The 19,906-nt window shown below is 37.9% G+C and overlaps 1 protein-coding gene across 7 annotated transcripts; it reads right to left on the reverse strand.

The window, feature by feature from the left end:
• Positions 1-314: 314 nt before the first annotated feature.
• Positions 315-17,099, reverse strand: LOC116264044 (peroxisome biogenesis protein 6). Of its 7 annotated transcripts, none has more exons than XM_031643955.2 (17): positions 16,620-17,098; positions 13,906-14,595; positions 13,552-13,795; positions 13,217-13,358; positions 9,654-9,837; positions 9,378-9,566; positions 9,044-9,304; positions 8,498-8,569; positions 6,212-6,298; positions 5,992-6,114; positions 5,798-5,908; positions 5,676-5,714; positions 5,437-5,558; positions 5,182-5,326; positions 2,621-2,701; positions 1,988-2,141; positions 315-884 (listed from the first exon to the last, which is right to left on the reverse strand). In XM_031643955.2, exons 1-16 carry the CDS (start codon positions 16,908-16,910, stop codon positions 2,052-2,054), a joined length of 2,871 nt encoding a protein of 956 aa, XP_031499815.1. In that variant the 5' UTR covers positions 16,911-17,098; the 3' UTR covers positions 315-884; positions 1,988-2,051. The 7 variants fall into 7 exon arrangements, with proteins under 7 accessions (XP_031499815.1, XP_031499819.1, XP_031499817.1 ...); XM_031643959.2 differs by lacking the exon at positions 315-884 and adding an exon at positions 1,054-1,499 and having other exon boundaries at positions 9,378-9,556; positions 9,677-9,837; positions 16,620-17,099; XM_031643957.2 differs by lacking the exon at positions 315-884 and adding an exon at positions 1,054-1,499 and having other exon boundaries at positions 9,399-9,566.
• Between the last annotated feature and the right edge of the window lie 2,807 nt (positions 17,100-19,906).

Raw genomic sequence — 19,906 nt, forward strand, 5'->3', positions numbered from 1 at the left:
ATACTCAACCGTATAAACACATATGACGGTTGAAATATAACAAAAAAAAAACCCGGCATTGTGGATCTTACAAAGACTTGACGAAAGGTTCAATTAGAACAGGTCTTATAAGATACAATTACTTATGGATGGGATCATGTCAAAGGTAAATACTCCATGATTTTACAACCTCTATGACTTAAAAGAGATGGTTAAATTCTTATGAACACATTGTGGGGCATTGAACTTTCACCATTAAGAGTCAAGTACTTTACAATTGAAGCGTGAAGAAATATGTGCATGATGGAAATGAAAAGATACAGGTTGACCCAAACCTTGCTCTACATAGCCCCGATTGGTCGACAGCATTAGATTATAGTCATCAAACCACTTTAAATAATGACATTATCTGCCATCAGATTTGACAAGGGAAAAAAAGCATGACAAGAAGAAATTGGACGCCAGGATTCAGACAAGAAGGAAATGGAAAAAACAATAGCTGGATTTGACTATCTCTGCCTCTTTACTTCCGGTTCAGAGGCTAACATGAGAGAGCACTGAAGAGAAAATCAGTTCTCGTAAGACGAAAATTAGTCAATGAAAAGCGAACTGTATACAGAAATGCTGAAAGAAGCTATTCATGTCCGCATAGGTGCAAATGAGTTAGGCTTGATGTAGAACCTTCTTTCTGTCCCCTTCTTTTGGTGCCTCTTATGACATCCAATCAGAACTCAAATCCCTATATTTTCAGTTGAATTTAGGCCAAGCCAATTTACACCTTTACATATCCCTTTTGGAGTAGAATGACCATGTAAGAGAGTTTCCACTTTCTTGATCGAGATGTTTCACCTGTCTGCTGCCACATTCGCTTCCTTTTGATAAAAATTCTATTTTGCCATGTAGGTCTGCAAATTAAAGAAAAAAAAAATGGCGAGATGATGCCGGCACATTAGAAAGGACATTCACGTTAGAAGACGAGTCCAATCATGTGTATTTATTTCATGGTTAGCATGTTTGCCTTGTTTCAACAATCCAAATTACACAGCATCCTTTTTACTTTGAAGGACAGAAGACTAGAAAAGCAATCCCTGGAAAGGGATAAACAGTGCTATTTATAATATTAATAACAAATACAGACCGAAGACCCAAGTTTTAAAGCACATAGCATTATTTCTATTCAATGTGGGTTCTGGAACAGAAAAGTACTGGAATTGAATATGTGCAAGACCCAATGTAACAGCAACGTCATAAAGATTTACAGACTCTGAACTCAGGGAAATTGTCTGGTATGGAGGACAAACGGATGGCATCTACACCGGCCTTTCTTTTACTTTACCGTGAGGATACTCTGAATTCTGCAATGACTTCAACATAGGCAAATACATGGGTCCACCAGTGGTTAATTTATGGAGTCAAGCTTTCCACAATGGTTCAGAACATTCGAAACTTATTTTTTTAATTTTTGCAGATACACGAGCCCTTCCCTTCAGAAACAGGGACTCTATGCTTTGGCTTATCGCCTGTTCAGAAGAAACATAACATCATGACAGACCAAATCAACTCAAAATATAATATAAGCATAAAGTTAGTAATTACCTATCGATTCACATGGATACTATTTTGCTACAGAAATAGGAATATTAGAAATACTCTTAGATGTCCTGAACCATGTCACATGAGTGCAGGTGACACAAAGGCAGTGCATCTGCACCCAACTCAGGAGCAGCAGCCCTGCAGCATCTATGTGACGTAGGTCCTGAACTTTAGGTGACTGCTTGCATGAACAATACTGAGGATGGACAAAATAGCATGCTCATAATGGCTGTGCATCACGTTAAAATTTAGGAAATGTACAATGTGCATTGCAAGTGATTCTGCCAGAAAAAGTGTTGGAGACAGAAAAATAAGACATGCACTAGTAGTGACAACATATAACTAATAAAAGATTTTATCAGTAAAAGCACCCCCCAGTAAAAGCTAAAAAAAGGCAGATATTATGTAAGATTACCTGTACATAACGGAGCAAACTGCCTTCTAGCACATGAAAATCAAGAACGAATGTCTTAGGACATTCATTTTGTACTTCCTTCAAACTGATTTCGCAGTGCTTCGTACTTTCTAAGCTCTGCCATTGATAATGATGGTGACATGTCTGCCAGGACCTGTTCAGTACCCATTTATCAGCCAACTTTCTAGAAGCACATCAAGTTAGAAGTAATTGCATGAAACAAGCACAAAATGAACCTTGTAACATACGGTTAATAATAATGATGTCATCCATGGTTACTGGGGAAATGGTATGACAACAATAAAGTCACAATGAATGCCAAAAAAGTTAGAATGTTCATCGCATGCCTCTTCAATTATGTATCCATCTAATGTGTGCTATAGCTAGTATATCATTCCCATGAAAGTAATTGGGGCTACCATGTAAAATAACACCTAACAAAAAAAGGAAGCAACACAGTAACTAAATAAACACCTGAAAACTGCAAAAGAGCAAAAAGCTCAATAACGAGGGAAGAACAAAATAAGGCACACCAAGATTAAAAATAAAAAATAAAAAACTCTTAAGCTTGAATTACATGTAAGAAACACGATTTCATCTTATAAAATGAAGGAAAAAGTGAAAAAAGGTCACCCTGATGAAATCATCATGCTCTATAACAACAGAATTTGGTTCATCAACATTGATAGACATGCTGGACTGATGGCCTGATACCTGCACAATTGAAACACAGATATTTAATATATATTTCTCAAATTGGGAGAAAAAGGGAAGGAAACAAAAACAGGTGGATGAATTAGGTTAAGTTAGAGCTTTGTGTAGCAATAGAATCTCCTTAATGACAATATGTCACCCTGGCGAGCATGAATTCAAGTAAAGAATGTCATTGCCCTTGCAACAATTTTCAATTTCTGGAAGGCCAAAATCTAGTAATAATTGCTCCATTTAAACTCCTACTTGCTGCTTCTAAACATCAGATTTCAATGATTCTTTTCAACCCTATAGATTGGGCCATCGAGAGCATCGATGGAGTCATAACAGGAACAATGACCAGATCACACCAAATGGCCACACACATGCGCGCGCGTGTACGTACACACATATATTGAATTTTAGCTCATTTCTCCAGTAAAATAGGATGTAATATATGCCTAATTTATGCAAAGCCGGTGCTCTATTTAGGATAAGATGCCCTTTAACTTCTTGAAACATTTTCCACACAATGGGTACCTTTTCCAAATTTTGCTTTTAGCAAGCCAAGGTTGCCCAATAAAACCACGAATTGTTAGTGCCTGAAGATGCTTTCTTGCTATTTCTTGAGGTAACCCACATTGATGTAGTGAAAGTAAAGGGCTTACCACAATGATGGAATACCTGAAAAGGTAACCCGCTTACCAAGTAGAGTCTCATCTTCCCTCTTTGCCTTCAATCATATCCGAAAATGACTTGTAAACTTTATTGAGACCATCCTTCATTGATTATTGCTTGCAAATCCCATCATAAAGAAGTGTATATACAACTTCTTATACCAATTCCATTTTGAAGAAACAACTTCTTGTACCAATTTATCTTAACACATTACCAATTCCCCAGCAAAGACATACTTGTTAATAGATCTGTACCAGTATCGTTCTCGTAGATTACTCTTCTATACATGTCATGACTCTCTGTTGTTTTACCCCCATAAATCTGAATGATTGACCTCAACTAGGAAGCAAAAATTGGTGATAGGCATAATACCATCAATTCTGGTTTAACATTTGTTCAAAGAAAATGCATATCCAATTCTACGCATACATTCTCTTTTGCATATTTCTTTCTATTGTTACTCAATGTGTTATGCAAACAGGAGTAGGATGAGTCGCTGCAATTTATGGGGTATAAATAACATTTTAAGAAAGAAGAGCACTCCAGAGAAAAAAAATAGTCTTGGTAGTGAATCCACTCCTCTTTTAGCATTAAGATGAACATGTGTATGTCACTTTCTTTTTTCTATTGACAAAAGAGAATCCACCACCACAACCTTCCCTAATACCACGAAGCCCTCTCAAATCAGTCCTACAATAGAAGTCTTGTGCTAATAGGCTGTCCCGCATTAGGAATTACAGAATACTCTCAAAATGCATAAGAGAAATCTGTGTGTGTGTGTGTGTGTGTGTGTGAGTGTGCCCATGTGTGTGGAGCTATAAAGGATAGGCCTTCCATTAAAAGATATTTAAGTTTCTAGGAACAGATTAACAAAATGACTTGATTCATGTAGGTCACTCTCTTTCGAATGACATTTACTACAAAAGGTCTCTCTACATGGAGTGAGACTTGCACAACATTTACAAAGTAAATTAGCACCAAAAGATATTCAAGCTTCTTAAAAAAAAATGAACAGTATGACCTAAATGCCTTTCTATCTGTAAACCTAACGAGAAATATAAAAAATAAACCAAAAGAACACAAAGTTTGCCACGTGTGTCTCATACCCATGTCCATGTCCAGTTGCACTGACATAGGTGTGGCGCCTTCCCAAAGGCGTTGATATGAGATAGCATCTTACAAATGACATTATGACAGAGCTCCCAGCTCCCATAAGACCTTAATTAGAGTTCCTTTCCTGCCTCACTGACTAATACTAACCTAATCTGACTCCCTAAATATAAGTAACATATGGATATTAGAACCCTTATCAAACATAGTGACAACCCTAACAATCACATCCAGTAAGTTATCAAATAACAGGTGCATGTAGTAAATTGTCCAGAACATATAAAAAAGACAAAATGTACAAAATAAAAAACTTGATTGAAAATACAGGTACCATGATAACCAATGTTTCAGAATATCACAAAATTTTGCCAGTAACATCAGTTGGCTGTCGAATGGCAACAAACAAAGATATTCTCAACATATTGCTGAATATTAGATGCTATAATTTCAAGTGTATTAAGAACCATCTGCCTTTTGTGGGGGTCATTGTGTTTCTAATCATTTTCTGCCACAAATTTACTCACATGAAATCAGAAGCCTTCGCAATTCATAATATACCAACAAGGCAACAAAAGTCGACGTCCTCGTAGTCACAGGTGACATACTTTAACAGTTGATGCTGTTATTTTGAGAATAAGAAAGACAGCTTTACAAGGAGAATGAGCATGAGGCAGATAAGACAGAAAAAGTGAGAGAAATCACAATACTTGACTCACCTGGTTCTTTGCAGCCTGAAACCAAGCATCCGCACACAATGCATACAGATCTGCACCAGTAAAATTTGGTGGACATTTCTTCGCAATTGAAAGCAAAGATACATTTTCATGAAGCTTAAATTTTCGGGTAAGTGCCCGAAGTACCCTGGCAAAAATATCAAATCAGCTAATTAACAAATTAAAATAAGGCACAAGATCAAATCAGCAAGGTAACAAGGATAAGCTCAAAATATGCACGATGATAACGAATGTTACCGCTCCCTGTAGGATGGGTCTGCATCAACTCCTACATATAGCAACTTATCAAACCGACCAGGCCGTAGAAGTGCAGGATCAATAAGGTCAGGCCTATTACTTGCCCCAATGATAAACAAGTCCTTGAGGAGAAAAGAGCAAATCAATGCTAGTGGAAGAAGCTAATCAAATTTTCAAAGTTTGCAGGCTTCACAACATGAAAGCTGGAACATAAATTAGGTAATGGAATTGTGAGGAACCTGGGTTGATTCATTGAGACCATCAATCTCCGCAAGCATCTACTTAGAGAAGTAAAATCAACAATAATTAAGACTCAATCAAACATCTGACAATGACAAAAACAAAACAGATAAATACTTACCTGGGAAACCACTCTATCCATAACTCCACCAGAATCACCAGAACTTCCTCGTGCAGGAGCAAGGGCATCAAGCTCATCAAAGAAAATAACACATGGTCGTGCAGATCTTGCCTACAAATATGCACGTGCATTTGTACTATAAATACTGAGGACTCCAAAACAGAATAAGAAGATTTCTCCTTTGGAAGCCCTACCTTCTGGAATATATCACGAACATTTTTCTCAGATTCACCAATGTACATATTAATTAGTTCTGGCCCTTTCACACTTAGGAAATTTAAGGAACATTCAGTTGCTACAGCCTTTGCTAACAAAGTCTGGAAAAGAAATTGAATTGTGGCACTTAGAAAATTTTAAAGATTCAAATAACTTGCCAAATTCATGATTTCTTGAGCTACTATACCTAAGACTTACCTTTCCTGTTCCAGGTGGACCATATAGAAGGACACCAGACCGTTTACGCAGCCCAGACGAAAATAAATCTTTATGCATTAGTGGTAACTGCAAATCCATGACCAACAAAATTTAGCAGAGTAAGGAGTACTAATAATTCCAATTTCCAAGACAAGCATCAACAGAGTCTCCCTTGTGGACAGAAGCACAAGAAGAAAAATAACTGCTGTAACTTCTAAACTGTACGATGTGGACAATCAAGATAGACTTAACCACTAAAGAACCAGATGCTGGTTTCGCTATTAACAAAAAGAATATAAAGACATGCTTCACTGTCTTTGCAATAGTTTCTTTTCATTGTCCCATTCCATTAACTTTTATTGTGTTCATGTACTTGTGCATTTTCTTTATGCAATAAAAACAAGATTCACCAACTCTTTCTTCATATTTCCACCTCACTGAAAGACAAACTCATCCTGTTCAGATTGACAATTAGGTATAGTTTGCTCCTCCAGAATCAAATTTCTGGAAAGCCAATTCCAGAAATTTGATTCGGAATTGGGGAAATGGAAAATAAATTCAAGGTTTTCAGAACTTGGCTATGTTTGCAAATCATGAATTATGCGTCCTGGAAAAAAAAATGAGCGTTTGATGCACATAAATGGATTGAAATCCGAAGGTTGGGAATGACGAATTGTTTTGATATTTTTAAAAGAGCATGGGCCTTCAAAGCCATTCTTTTGAAAGAATTTCACACTTTTTTGAAAGGTTTTGCAAATCCTTGAGGCACACATGAAAGTTTCACAAACGGACATAATATCCCACTCGAACTGCTTTCTTCATTTTTGCTTATGTGTTTCTCTCTGTTATCTCGACTGGGGTTTTTCCCGGTTTTCTCTACTAGTGATCGGCTTGGGTGACTGATGATGTGTCGGACGTGAAGAAATGTTTGGTGGCATCGCCGAAACCTCATGAGAAAACCCAACACATTACCAGGTTGGTTTAATGTTTTTTCATTTTATATTCTTTTTTACACCAGAAATTTGTCACTGGTCATCGCAGTAGCTGCCGGGCAATTGTTTAGGTTTCTCTCTCTCTCTCTCTCTCTCTCTCTCTCTCTCTCAACCTTGGTAGTAAAACCCTCTGCATCGATGGTTTCAGACTTTCAGGAAACCAAACACTCAACATAGAGGGTTTTAGTCGCCTAAAACCCAAAACCCTTGGCATCAAGTGTTTCCGGCGACCCACACTCTCGACAGAGAGGGTTTCAGCCTGAAACCCTTAGTGTCTACACTTTCTTTCTCTCGCTGCATCATCGGCCTTATGCAAAGGGATTTGATCGCTGGAATCCCTCTGCACAAATTGAGGGTTTCCGACACTAACCTCTAACAAAACTTTTTTTGTTTTAACACTGGAAGCCATTGGTGCAGCAATGGGCATCAACGGTCGCCTGCCTAGAAGTTGTGTAAGCCATTGTATAGGCTACTGGACGTCGTGCAGCAATGGGCATCGACAACCAGCAATGGTCGCCCTTCCAACAGCCACATTTTTTGTTCAGAAATCATTGTCCCACCCCTAGAAACATTTTTCTGGCAAATTGACCAACAATTACTTTTTTGATCTTTTGTTTGATGGACGGATCAATTTCAAATATTTGAATCTCCTTTCCTAGTTTACAGTGTATTTCTGGGCCATCAAATGGGCCCTTAGGTTCATGTAAAAGCATATGTCCTAACTGTTGTCTGTGACAAGCGAAATCATATACAGATCTGATCGTCCTCTTATTTCAGCTACATATGTCATGCAAGCAAGGCTACAGTGAGGCGCTAATGGAAAGAACAAGTTTTCCAAGTGCTGGAAGGCGTTTGCTTCAATTCTGGTCATTTTTTGAGCTTGACCAGCATTGGGCTACAACCAATAGCAAGTATCTAGCCACCAAATGTAAGATATAACGTAAGTATGTGTTTATATTGATTTATTTTTCCATGCTGGTAGCTAATCACCATCAACAGTTTATCAAATTCAATGTTTGAGATGGTGAAAAAAAAAACAATTCCCTTGCAATGGACCCAGATTGTATCACTACACTAATGTCCCTCTGTTATATGTCCAATAGTTAGAGAACGTTCCCCTTCTTTTGTTCCTTTGATTCCTTCTATCAGGATGTATCCCAATCAATGGACTGCTAGACAATAAATTAAAGAGATAGACCCAGGAAAAACAAAATCAACTCTGGCATACAATTGACCTAGAAAAAACTGCAATGTCAGCATAGATACATGCTTTGATAAAATTTCTAAATATTACCTGTACAGTGTCCAATATTGATTTTTTTACATCTTCCAGCCCACCAACATCCTCCCATTTCACATTTGGGACCTAAAGAAAAGAAATTTATGGCTTAGCTACAATTATATGGCCTGCAAGAAGCTGAATTATGCGTTAAAAACCAATAGACGACATTGAGGGACAAAAGCTATGTTGTCGCCCCTTCTATGATAAAAGCTCAATGAGTACTGAGGGCTTCAGAGCTTTGACAATGCATGGTATTGTCACCTAATAGTAAGGCCCACATTGGACCTGAGTATCTAGCTGAACCCAAACTTGATTCTACCCTAAAACGGAGTCCAACCAGAAATCAGATCCTCCCTTTCTATGCTAAACGTAGGGTAAACAGATTCAGTCAGTCTGACATCTAACTCAAAAGTAAACGATCAACATCCCCACATGGAACATTACAAGAACACAGGGAGTAAACAAAATGTACAAGGACAACTGTTTAAAATGGTCAAGTTCTAAAAGAATCCCAACAAGAAGAACAATCATGTAAAGGTTGTGAATACGTGGCCGCACTTTTGGGGTACCCAATGCAGAAGCAGTTCTCTTCTTACACCATTCGAGCGCTTTGGACATATCATCCTTGCATAAAGTTTTATTTATGCCCTTGACAGAAATGCTTTCATCCCTGTTCTTAAAGTTGGAAATATGAACATTGTCACTCAGCCGTTGAATGAAATTTGTCCCAGCATCAGCAATCAAAGCTTGAATATCCCTGGGAAGAAATCCACTTGTTTGTGCAACAAGATCCCTTATAACATCATCACCGCCATCCTGCTAGCAAAGATTACATAACAATCAATTCGCTAAAATGCTGCCACATATTTTACCAAAAGAGACTCAGTCATACAAGGAGAGGATGTCTGGTTACAGATTCCAGTGATTGTAAGAGCATTTTAGTCCTTTGTGATTCACTCGGAACACCCATACTTATTTCATGGCTGAAGCAACGCCTGATAGACTGTGGCAGACCTTCAGATCTACCTGCTGCTGCAACTAAAAGGATCTTGTGGCTCATTGTCTCACTTTCTGGCAAAAACTAGGAAACAAATATGAAATAAGTTTTATTTGGAAGGCAACCAGACAATAAACCATAGAAATATTAAAACTCCAAAACTAGGAGTACCGGATTGGAGTCCAATAATCCACCTAAGTCATATTCTTTATCCTCAAAATTTGGCTCTGTGAACTCCCTGACAACATTTGCAACCTCAGAAGCCACACCAATTTGGTCAGATAGATAGCCTCCATTGGAAGACAGGCTGCCCAACACATCAAAATGTTGAAGAAGCAATACTGCAGGAGAATATCTGTTCATGACAACAGAAGTTTCATGCGCTATCAGCTGGTCAATAATCTATAAAAAGTACAGGACAAATGAGAATCTCCATCACCAATTATATCAACTAATAATCCGACCTCCATTACAAGAAATAGGTTAGGTAAATAAAAGGAAGTCCACTGGACAAATTAAGGCATGAGATAATACAGAAGCATCTGGCAAGAGTGCACCCAAGTTACCAGTTCTCCCAACAATGTGCTCATGAAAACACAGAGGTACAGTTATATATATATATATATATATATATATATATATATATATATATATGTATATATATATCATCTAATCTATCTAATCAACTACTAGTAAAGACTTCATCTGCTGTTTTTTTTAACTTTGTTATCTGAGTTTGTTGCTAATGAGTGTGCACTTGAGGCAACATTCATGTTTTCTCAAAGCAAGTCAAAGTTCCAGAGATTGTGTATGTCCATTGGTGTCTCAAATGTCTTAATTCTGGAGAAGTAAAGTACATACTGAATTTATCTGCATTGTTCCTGGTTTTGCTGACATATCACTGTGACATAGGAAATTCTGCAAATTGTCAATAAGAAAATTACTCTAATAATCAAGATGATAAAGAAACTGTTAGGGGAGTTAAAAGGTGTAAGATATAAACACTATGATCATATGATATTTGATTCTTGGTTCTGCAATTTATGAAATGTTCTACACCAATTAGGATTTATTCATACATGAAATTTATTATATGAAACAGGATATATTAGTATCTTAAGGTACTTTTAAAAGAGTATGTAAGAGGATGGTAAGCCCATGTAGTGTAAGTTGGATCTCCAATCTAAATATTGCACTCTATATATCTTCTTTCACTTCTCCTTTGTCACTTTTGTTATTCATGTTTAAATCCATGAGAATATTACTGTAACTGTAAGCAATGTTATAAAAGGTGTAGCGTATCGCGTATCGGTCGGGCTGACCTATACGCTGTATCGTAACGTATCGTAAACGTAGCGTAGCGTATCGTAAAATTAATTTTTAAATTTTAAAAAATATTTAAAAATCAGAAAAAAATAGAGAAAAATTATTAAAAATATGAAAAAATAAACAAAAAATCAGAAATCAAGAAAAATATATTCAAATATAAAAAAGATCATCATACATAAGGAACATTCATGTGTGTCAACAACACATTCAAAAATTAGAAATTAGATATTCAAAATAACATAATAAGCATCCATCACAATTTTAAACTTGAAAATTTTATAGAATCTTAAGACTTAGAGTTTTAGGACTTTGAGTTTTAGGACTTATATTACATCACAATTTTACAAGTTCAAAACATATAGTTATCAACTTATCATCTTTCATGATTTAACGATAATATTTTCCAAATCGATGAATCCTTGGTTATTTTTGATGAAAATGTACAAAATCTTTCCCTCCTACGTCTCTTGGAGTCTTTAAATACAAGAAGAGAGAGAGGGAGGAGTGTTTAAACTTTAAAAAATAAAAAAATTTGTGTTTTAACCCGTATCGTACGATACGGGGGTGTATCGCCCGTATCGTACGATACGGCCCCCGTATCGCACGTATCGTGCGATACGTGTACGATACGGACGCGTATCGTCTTTAAACAGCGTATCGTATAGGTTTTCTTGACCTATACGATACGTATCGTACGATACGCGTCCGTATCGTACGATACGGATAACATTGACTGTAAGAACCCCTCCTGGCAATGTGTAAGCCATATGCAAGTCCTACACACTAGAACAAAGGCTAACTTAAAGTGCTCAAGGCACTAGCAAAGATGAAAAATGAATCTGTTAATTCATGGAAAATGCTTAAAAGAAGGACTGAAAATATAAGAGAATCCTTCCCTCAATATACATCAATAGGGAGCTGTCCTAGCCATTGGAATAGCTCAAATGACTAGAAATCTAGGGAGCCATGTTGCTTGGACAAAATAGAGTTGTTTGGAATTGTAGCAAAGGCACTGAGAACAATCTTGACATGAGGATAGATGCTACCTACATTAACAACACATTGGCTTTTGTACTCTTTTAAGAAAGATAAAGTGTACCAGCCTTTTCCTTTAGCATGTGATTGATCAAGTGTAGTTTTATGTTTCTTTGTAACTAGCTACTTTGATTCCCTTGGTAAAGTTTGGATTTGGCATGCTTATAGCACACATCGTTCTTTCTCCCCTTGATATCATGTTCCTTGTGTTCAACCCAAATTCATCACTCTGTGAAAGCCAGTCTATGAATATAAATTTGGTGCACAGATTTTAGTTTTATATTGATCAAAATCAGTTACTAAAGTAACATTAAAAAAAGACAAGCATAGTATTACATTAGAGTTTGGTCCCATCTCCTACAGTCACAGCAATGGGGGGTTGGTCTGTTTAGAGCATAGATACTCCTTGTACCATGTATTTTTTATTCCTTGTACTTTATTTTCCTTCCTTTTTGTATTTTTCTGCTTGTCTATCTCTTTTATTTACTTTTTGGATTTTATTCGTCCTAAGCAGCCGTTGGAGGCCCCAACAGCTAGATTTTGAGCCACTGGGGCCTCCAACAGCTTTTCCTTTGTGTCCACTTAGGGACAGCCTGGTCCCGTTTGATGTATTCTGCTTTGAAGCCTTTTCCTTGAGAAAGAAAAATATTTTTATGCATTAATGTGCAGTTCTTTGTTCATTTTTTTTTTGTTGTAGTGTTTGGTGTGCGAGATATAGATTTATATCTATATCTTGAATCCTTACAGTTTGGTAGTGTTAGCTGTACTTTACTTCCCTTACTTAAATTAGATAATCTATTTTTCCTTCTCATGCTGTGTTCCTTTCTTCATCTTCCTCCTTTTATCCTTTCCACTTCTTCCAAATGCTTTCATGTTTTCAAGTAATGTGGGTTTTTCTATAACTTTATATATATATATATATATATATATATATATATATATTCCAGAAGTACAAGCTATAAAAGAAAATGATACTACACTAGCTTGCTGCTGCAAACTCAAAATCACATAAAACCTCATTGACAGTGTAATAAGAACACTACATGGTCACCCTGGCACACACCAAGGCACTAGGCAGAAGCCTAAACACCTATGCTAAGGCACCTAGGAGCCTCAAACAAAAAGCTATTATTTTCTTAAATTAGTTATTTTCGTTTGTTCCATCTTCTAGTATATTTTTTAGGTGGAGGAACTTCAAAACCTGCAATTTTTCACTTTTTCCCTACCTTCTTCTTTCTCTTATCCCATACAATATCTATCAAATAGGTCCAACTGGGCTCCCACCTACGGGTTTTTGGGATCTGCAGTCTTGCCTAGCTCTTTCAACTACTGAATATGCATTAACAGCGTCATAGAGATATGAAGGCTACCTTTGAGCTGTCAGAAAGGCATTTCTTAGTGATTGAGAAATTTCTCTGTCAGAGGCGTCCATCAAATCATGACAGCTATACTCCAGAACATGTAAACCCAAGGATCGAGCAACAAATCTGATCACAGTCCGTTTGCCACTTCCTGCATTTTAGTGAAAAACTGAAAATTATCTACCCTTTTACTTGCACAATTAAAGATCAATGCTGATAATTCTTTACAATAAGGAGTTGAGATAAGGATCTTCCATTTCCCGCCAAATGTCAAAATTCTTAGCACACAAAACCTGAAATTCACAAGAAAATGAACAAAGTAACTCCTAAAATCAGTCATTTACCTGCTGGACCATGCAAGAGGATTGCCAATCTAAACTTTGAAGAAATTGATGAAGGACATAAAGTAGGTGCAAGTAAAGAAAACAAAATTTGAAGAACATCCTGCTGTGGAGGAACAAAATCTTCAATCCTCCCTGATAATAATTCAGGAGGGATTCGAGATGCCACACTTCCACCAAGCACAAGTGAAGTTTGATTGCAATTAATTCGAAGAATCATTTCATCTGCAGGTTCCATAAAGACAACCTGACAAACATTCTCAAAATATCAAGAAAGATAGTAGACAAGCCTAAATGCCACAAAATAGAAGAACAAACCACAGTTTTTAGTAAGGTAAAGAAAGATAAATATGAAACCTTGAAATATATTGTCTCAGCTGAGTTCGATCTTCCAATATTGCTGCAAAAAGTACAAAATTCGGAATTGCAGTTCCATTTGATTTGTACCCCAAAGACGTCACCTTTTGAGAAGAACCTGTCCGTCTTAAAGTAATTGTGTAGCGCTATATCAATCAGCTCCTGGCGATTAGCTTGTTCTTGTGACAACTCCCCCTTCAACGGCTCAAGAGCTCCACATTTTGGTATTTTAACAAAAGAAACACTCAAATGTGACGCATACCTGAGAAAGATATGCTTACCATCATGTTTGGGCATTTTTCCAACCAAAGTTGAGAAGGCTGAAAGCTGATGAATAAGGTCCAATGGAAGCACTTCGACATGTACATCAGATTTATCACACAAAATCATGAATTCCTGATCGTGTTCTCTGGCAGCTTTTTCGGGTTCATGATTGCCATGGATAAGAGATTTCATACATAGAAGATGCAGACCTATGTTAAAGGCCATAAGTGGAGCGAGATATGCCGTTCCCTGATCTGCCAAATGGATATTGGGGGGAACATTACAACAAGGTAAAACATTCAGAGCATTCTTGATGAGACTATGGGTTGACTGGTTGTTGCATTCTGAAAGATCAGATACTGGAGAGCCTAACACAATAATTCTTCCTATCCTTCCGATATTTGTCAAAAGATTTCTGACAAGCACCTGAAGGCCAAGATAATGAAATTACAGGAACATCGATTAATTCTTGAATGTGTCATCCTTACACCAAAATTCACAAGCCAGAAGAGCCAAGAGAAATTTACCAAACCATGGAAAAGATCTTGCTCTATGCAAGAAGCAGGATCAAATTCAAAATTTCCAGAAGGAGCAGATAAGAAACTCACAAGAAATGCGACGATGCAAGCAAGTTTCAGAATGTGAAATGTGCTGGATGGAGGGATGGGGAGGGGGGCAGACTTGTATGCCAAAAATATAAAATATATGGACATTTTACCTACACGGAGTCGTATTTGTAATCATCTAGAACCAGTATCCAAAAATACAGGTCTATTTTTTACCTTGTCTTTTCTTTACAAGCTTTTATACAAGAGTTCTCTAAACTAATGAAAGCCACAATTAGACTTTTCAAGAGTCTCCTTGAATTTCATTCAATGTGCAATAACTTCATGCAATCAAATTGTGTTTATAATGTATGACCGTCTTCTTAAATGTCCATCTACTGCTGATTTCCAAATATTCATGATTAACAGAAGTTTGGATATACCATCTTTCTCATGCATAGGAACCATATGGTATTCACTTATTCTTACCACGTTCATCACATAAATAATATTCTTCATAGTGATGACAAGCATACCTAAGTCAACTCAGTGAAGCTATTTTTTCCTCCAAAAAGGAAAGGCGAAAGATATAATCTGTCACGTTTGAAGAATCATGTATATAAGGCTCTAACTTCTGAGTGAAGATTCCTCCTATGATGGCCAGGAAAAAGAGGTAGAAGAAAATAGGGAGTTCCTCAAACCCTATTTAAGGAAGATTCTCGGTATAATGACACAGAAAAGATAGGCCTAGTTGTGCAAATCACAAAAAAATAGGAACACTAATTACAAAAATTGGGATGGCTGGCAGATCTGTTCCTTCCAAATCAACTTATGTCTTGCTCCTTGTAAATATGAACATGGTCATGCATGCAGATTCAGCATGTTTTATTATCAAAAGCAAATTAATTAGCAAAAGCATAAAATGTAACCGGTTCATGAGACTGAACTAATGAAGATCTGAGCTTATGACTCAATTAAAACATTCAGCTTCAGTCAAAGAAGAGATGTACATAAATGAAGTTCACCACACTTCATAGGGCTGGTTACCGAATTTGGCGTGTCAGACCAGCACCTAAGCATTCACCTGCATCTCATGATGGTGCAACATGAGTGTGGCTACATATTTAAAGAGTGGGCGTTAAATATTTTGGGCTTCTTCTAATGATTAAAACAGAACGGCTGTTAACGCCAATCCTGTCAACGCCAGCAAAAATTTAGTTAATTTTGGGTTAGAAGTGCAGTGAATTTCAGCCCAATACAAGCCAATCCATGTCGACATTGGGAACACTTTAAAATGATAAACAATTACTTAACAATACAAAATACACCATATCGGACTACCAACTTCATTGGCATTAGGCTAGTATCCACTGCACTCATGGAAAACACGTTATAGGCTATATAGTATGATAGCAAAAGCAGCAGAAAAAACGGCCGCAGACAACACGCTCAGATCAGTCCTCCTCATTTGGTATGAAACTTCAGAACATCAATTACGTTTCAGCATAAAATTACACAGTGCTGGACCTAGTTATCCAGAAAAATAGGTTAAGTGTCATCGGCATACAGTATGCAGGCGCATTTAAATCCTTTGGTTAGACTTCCACGGCCTCATTTGCCGCTCTCGCTTAGCTCTAATACTTTCAACGGTAGCCCCTTAATCCCGCAGAACCCTTTAGATTGTGCTCTACTTTATAATCTTTGTCCATGGGCAAAACTCCAGAAACACCTAAGGAGCTTAACGTGACATTTCTAGTGATCAAACGAAGAGCAATCATGCATTTAGACAGCAACTGGAATTGCTAAAGAACAAAATCAACGTCAATCAATTATACGAATTCCTGTATTCATTTATTCTGCAACGTAAAACTCCAAACAGGGAAAAGCAAAGACCAAAAGAATTACCAAGGACCCGGAGGTCACACGCAACCGTTTCAGAATGGAAACGGAAACGCCAACGGAGTGAGACTCGTCGAAACCATCAGGGACTTGATCAATCCCATCGCTCGGAAATCGGAGCAACCCTGCCCGCAGCCGGTACGACGACGCATCGAGACTCGCATTCTGCTCCCGCAGCCATGCTACGGACGAGTTCCGGTCGTCGTCTCGCTGCTCTCCGGCTTGCCCCAACCTGAGGAAGGAGTGAAGAAGTTGGGTGTTGGAAGTGAGAAGAAGAGGCTTTCTCGTTCTGCCCATCGGCGAGCCGGACTCTTCCTCCTCTCCCCTTCTTCTTCTACTTCACCACCTACTTCATGCGAAAGCTAACCGATCACTCACCCGGCTGCGGTTCCCAGTAAAGCAACGCAGGGTTCAGCGTATGGACATTCTATTTCATTTACGACTTTACGACCCAAAATCAGATCCAGTCATAGCCATTTCAGCCAACGACGCGACCAAGCCAAACCCACATCCAGATAAACTCCCAAAGACGATCTCCGGAAAAACACAATCATGTGGAGAAATGAAAAATATATAACAAAATTTGAAGACTAGTTATAAAAGAAATCCAAAAAAACAAAAGAAAAACAAGAAATATACAATACAATGCACAGTGAGAAGAAAAGTGTGAATAGAGAAGAATGAAAGAGCGGCACCGTCACCTAGCCGCAGACGGACCGCGGCGCCTTAACCGAATGGCAAACTGGACATCCTCCTGCACAAGACGAGTCACATAATCTGCCGAAAAGAAGGTGCCCCTGAAGGTGGTGAAGCCATTTATATAAGAGAGTGAAGCCATTTATTATTCCCTTATTTTACTTATATTGTTGTTCGAATTTGCGATGTGTCGGAACTGGTAACTAATTATCCGTAACGTTGAGGACAATCCTTACAATCCAATTAAATAAGAATCAATTCAAGGAGGGTAACATAGTTGGTCTGCCTAAGTGGCGATGCGTCTTTAGTTTGTCTTTCTCTCATAAATATTACTCTTATGAACCTTAAACATCATCACATGTGAGACTCAAATTAAAGGGTGTTCAGTAGGGCCATCAACGTCTTGATTCTTGAAGCAGCTTTACACCTTAGGGGCAAGGGAAAGGAAGAGCCCTCAACCTTTCACTCCATAGCGAAATTTCCTCCTGCTCAGATGAATAAGAAATTTATTTCGACTAATCCTGAAACCAAGAGTAGGAATGTCGGCGCTTTCCCAGCCATAGAATCATGGACAAGCCGCCATCTCCTGAGAAGGTTACATGTTCCTTGCCGTTCGGGGTTCTCGTGAAGGTTTTGGGCCTTTGGCATTTTTTGTCCTTCTTATTTGTTTCTTTTAGGAAGGAATTTTTGCCTTTACTTTTTAGCTTTGATTTTGGAGGATTTGGGTTTCCTTCACCTCTTTATTCCTTTACATTTGTTTTTTGACTCTTTAATTTGCTTTTCATTTTTCCTTTTTCTGTTGACAGGATTTGTGACTATTTGGTTGGTTTTTGGCTTTGTTTTGGTAGTCAGTACCTTGCCTTTCTGCGATTGGTGTTGTGTCTGCTTCAAGGTGTGATTGTTTTAATCCTGCTACTACAATTGGTCATGAGACCAACCCCATTTATTTGCTACAATGCATGTTGACAAATGGTGGATTATTAGATGGAATTTTTCAAAATGATCTGAACCTGAGAAATTGTCTCTAGAATGCCTGTTCAATGTTTGAAGCAAAGATATGCAAATATGATGCCATGATATCGCATTCTAAGTGTGTCTTGTCCTGCTGCTCATCTGCCTAGCTTTATTGTCTGTATAATACTTTCACCATGTTGATTTTTCGTTCATGTTACTCAACTGTGGTATGGGCACGTAGCATCAGAGATCACAGAAATTCACTGACGCTTTGCTGATGCTATCTCATATCACTTCATAGTTAAGTATGTTTTATTGACGTGATTTGCGCCAGCGTCACGAATGGCTTAGCCAGGTATAACACTCCATAATGCATTGTGGTTGCTGACTTGTAGGACTTAAGTAACACAAAAAGCCATCATCATGTCATTGATGGCTGGGCCTTTCGTTGTCCATCGGTAGTGTCACTGATGGCTTGGCTGGGCGACTTTAGTGACACGAAAAACATGGCAGCAAAGACCAATGCGTCACCGATGGCTTGCTTTAGATATCGCCTTTAGTGACGCGAGTATTCTTCCCCACCCTTTCTTTGTCCTCCTGCATTTTCTTCATCCTATGTGCGTGCCATTTCCCTGCTTATCTCTCCCATCTGCCGAAATCCATTCTGACCTTGTGTCACACTCACTACTCACCATTGAAGCAGCCGGAGTGGCCAATAAATCAGTTAGACCCCTCTCTCTTGCTCTCTGTCTAACTTCCTTTATCGACACATGATTTTCAGGGTTCCGCTGGCTCGGCTAGCGGCAAGTGCTAGCTAGTGTATTCTGAGGCCCAGGCAGGAAGTGGTATAGCAGATATATGTAAAATTAGATCGAAAAACTAGAGACTAATCAAGCTTGTTTCAATATTTTTAATTATCTGAACAACTTTGGCTCACGTCTTGCCTCTTATGTCTAAACCTACTGTACGTAATAGATGTCAAATCTGGCAAGGTGGGACTTTGAAGATGAAGGACATGGTGCATCATTTGCAACTTTGATTCAAGATTCGCAGTCTCCTCTTAGAGAAAAGGTTGTTGCTTCTCCCCACTACCAAACTTGCTTAGATCTACGTTTCCAGAACATGCCCTTGAGCCAGCTGATCAAACACTTGCAGCTTCAAAGTAAGGGGCGGCCACCAGTAATAGTGCAGTTTGAGTTTACTTCTTTTTCTTCTTGGATAGTCAAAGTAGGGGCATAACCCTTGATTTGTTTTTATTTACCTCATTCAGCTGTCTTAATATACTTTGTGTTTGCTTTATGTTTCTTCTTTCCCTGTGTGGTTAGTGTTCGCTGATATGATCTTCAAGATGTTGTTTCAATTGGTTCTAACTACCATTACCAAGTCTTGTCTTTGTTTTCCATTTGCATAGGTTTGCTTTGCCTATGCTACTCTAATCTTGGAAGAACACTGAAGCTTATATAATTGTTTTCAGTATATCAATATGGTTTTCTTTTTGAAAATTAAGGCTGAATATTTTGTAGGTATCTGTGCAGTCTGAAAGTATATGTGCAAAATAAATGTCATCTAGAAGGTTTGATTGCATAAGGTTATTTAGCCGAAAAATGTGTCAAATTTTGTTCTCATTACTCACATAGAGTTGA

Source organism: Nymphaea colorata, chromosome 11, assembly GCF_008831285.2.
Source record: "Nymphaea colorata isolate Beijing-Zhang1983 chromosome 11, ASM883128v2, whole genome shotgun sequence".
In the NCBI taxonomy this organism is placed as follows: domain Eukaryota; kingdom Viridiplantae; phylum Streptophyta; class Magnoliopsida; order Nymphaeales; family Nymphaeaceae; genus Nymphaea; species Nymphaea colorata.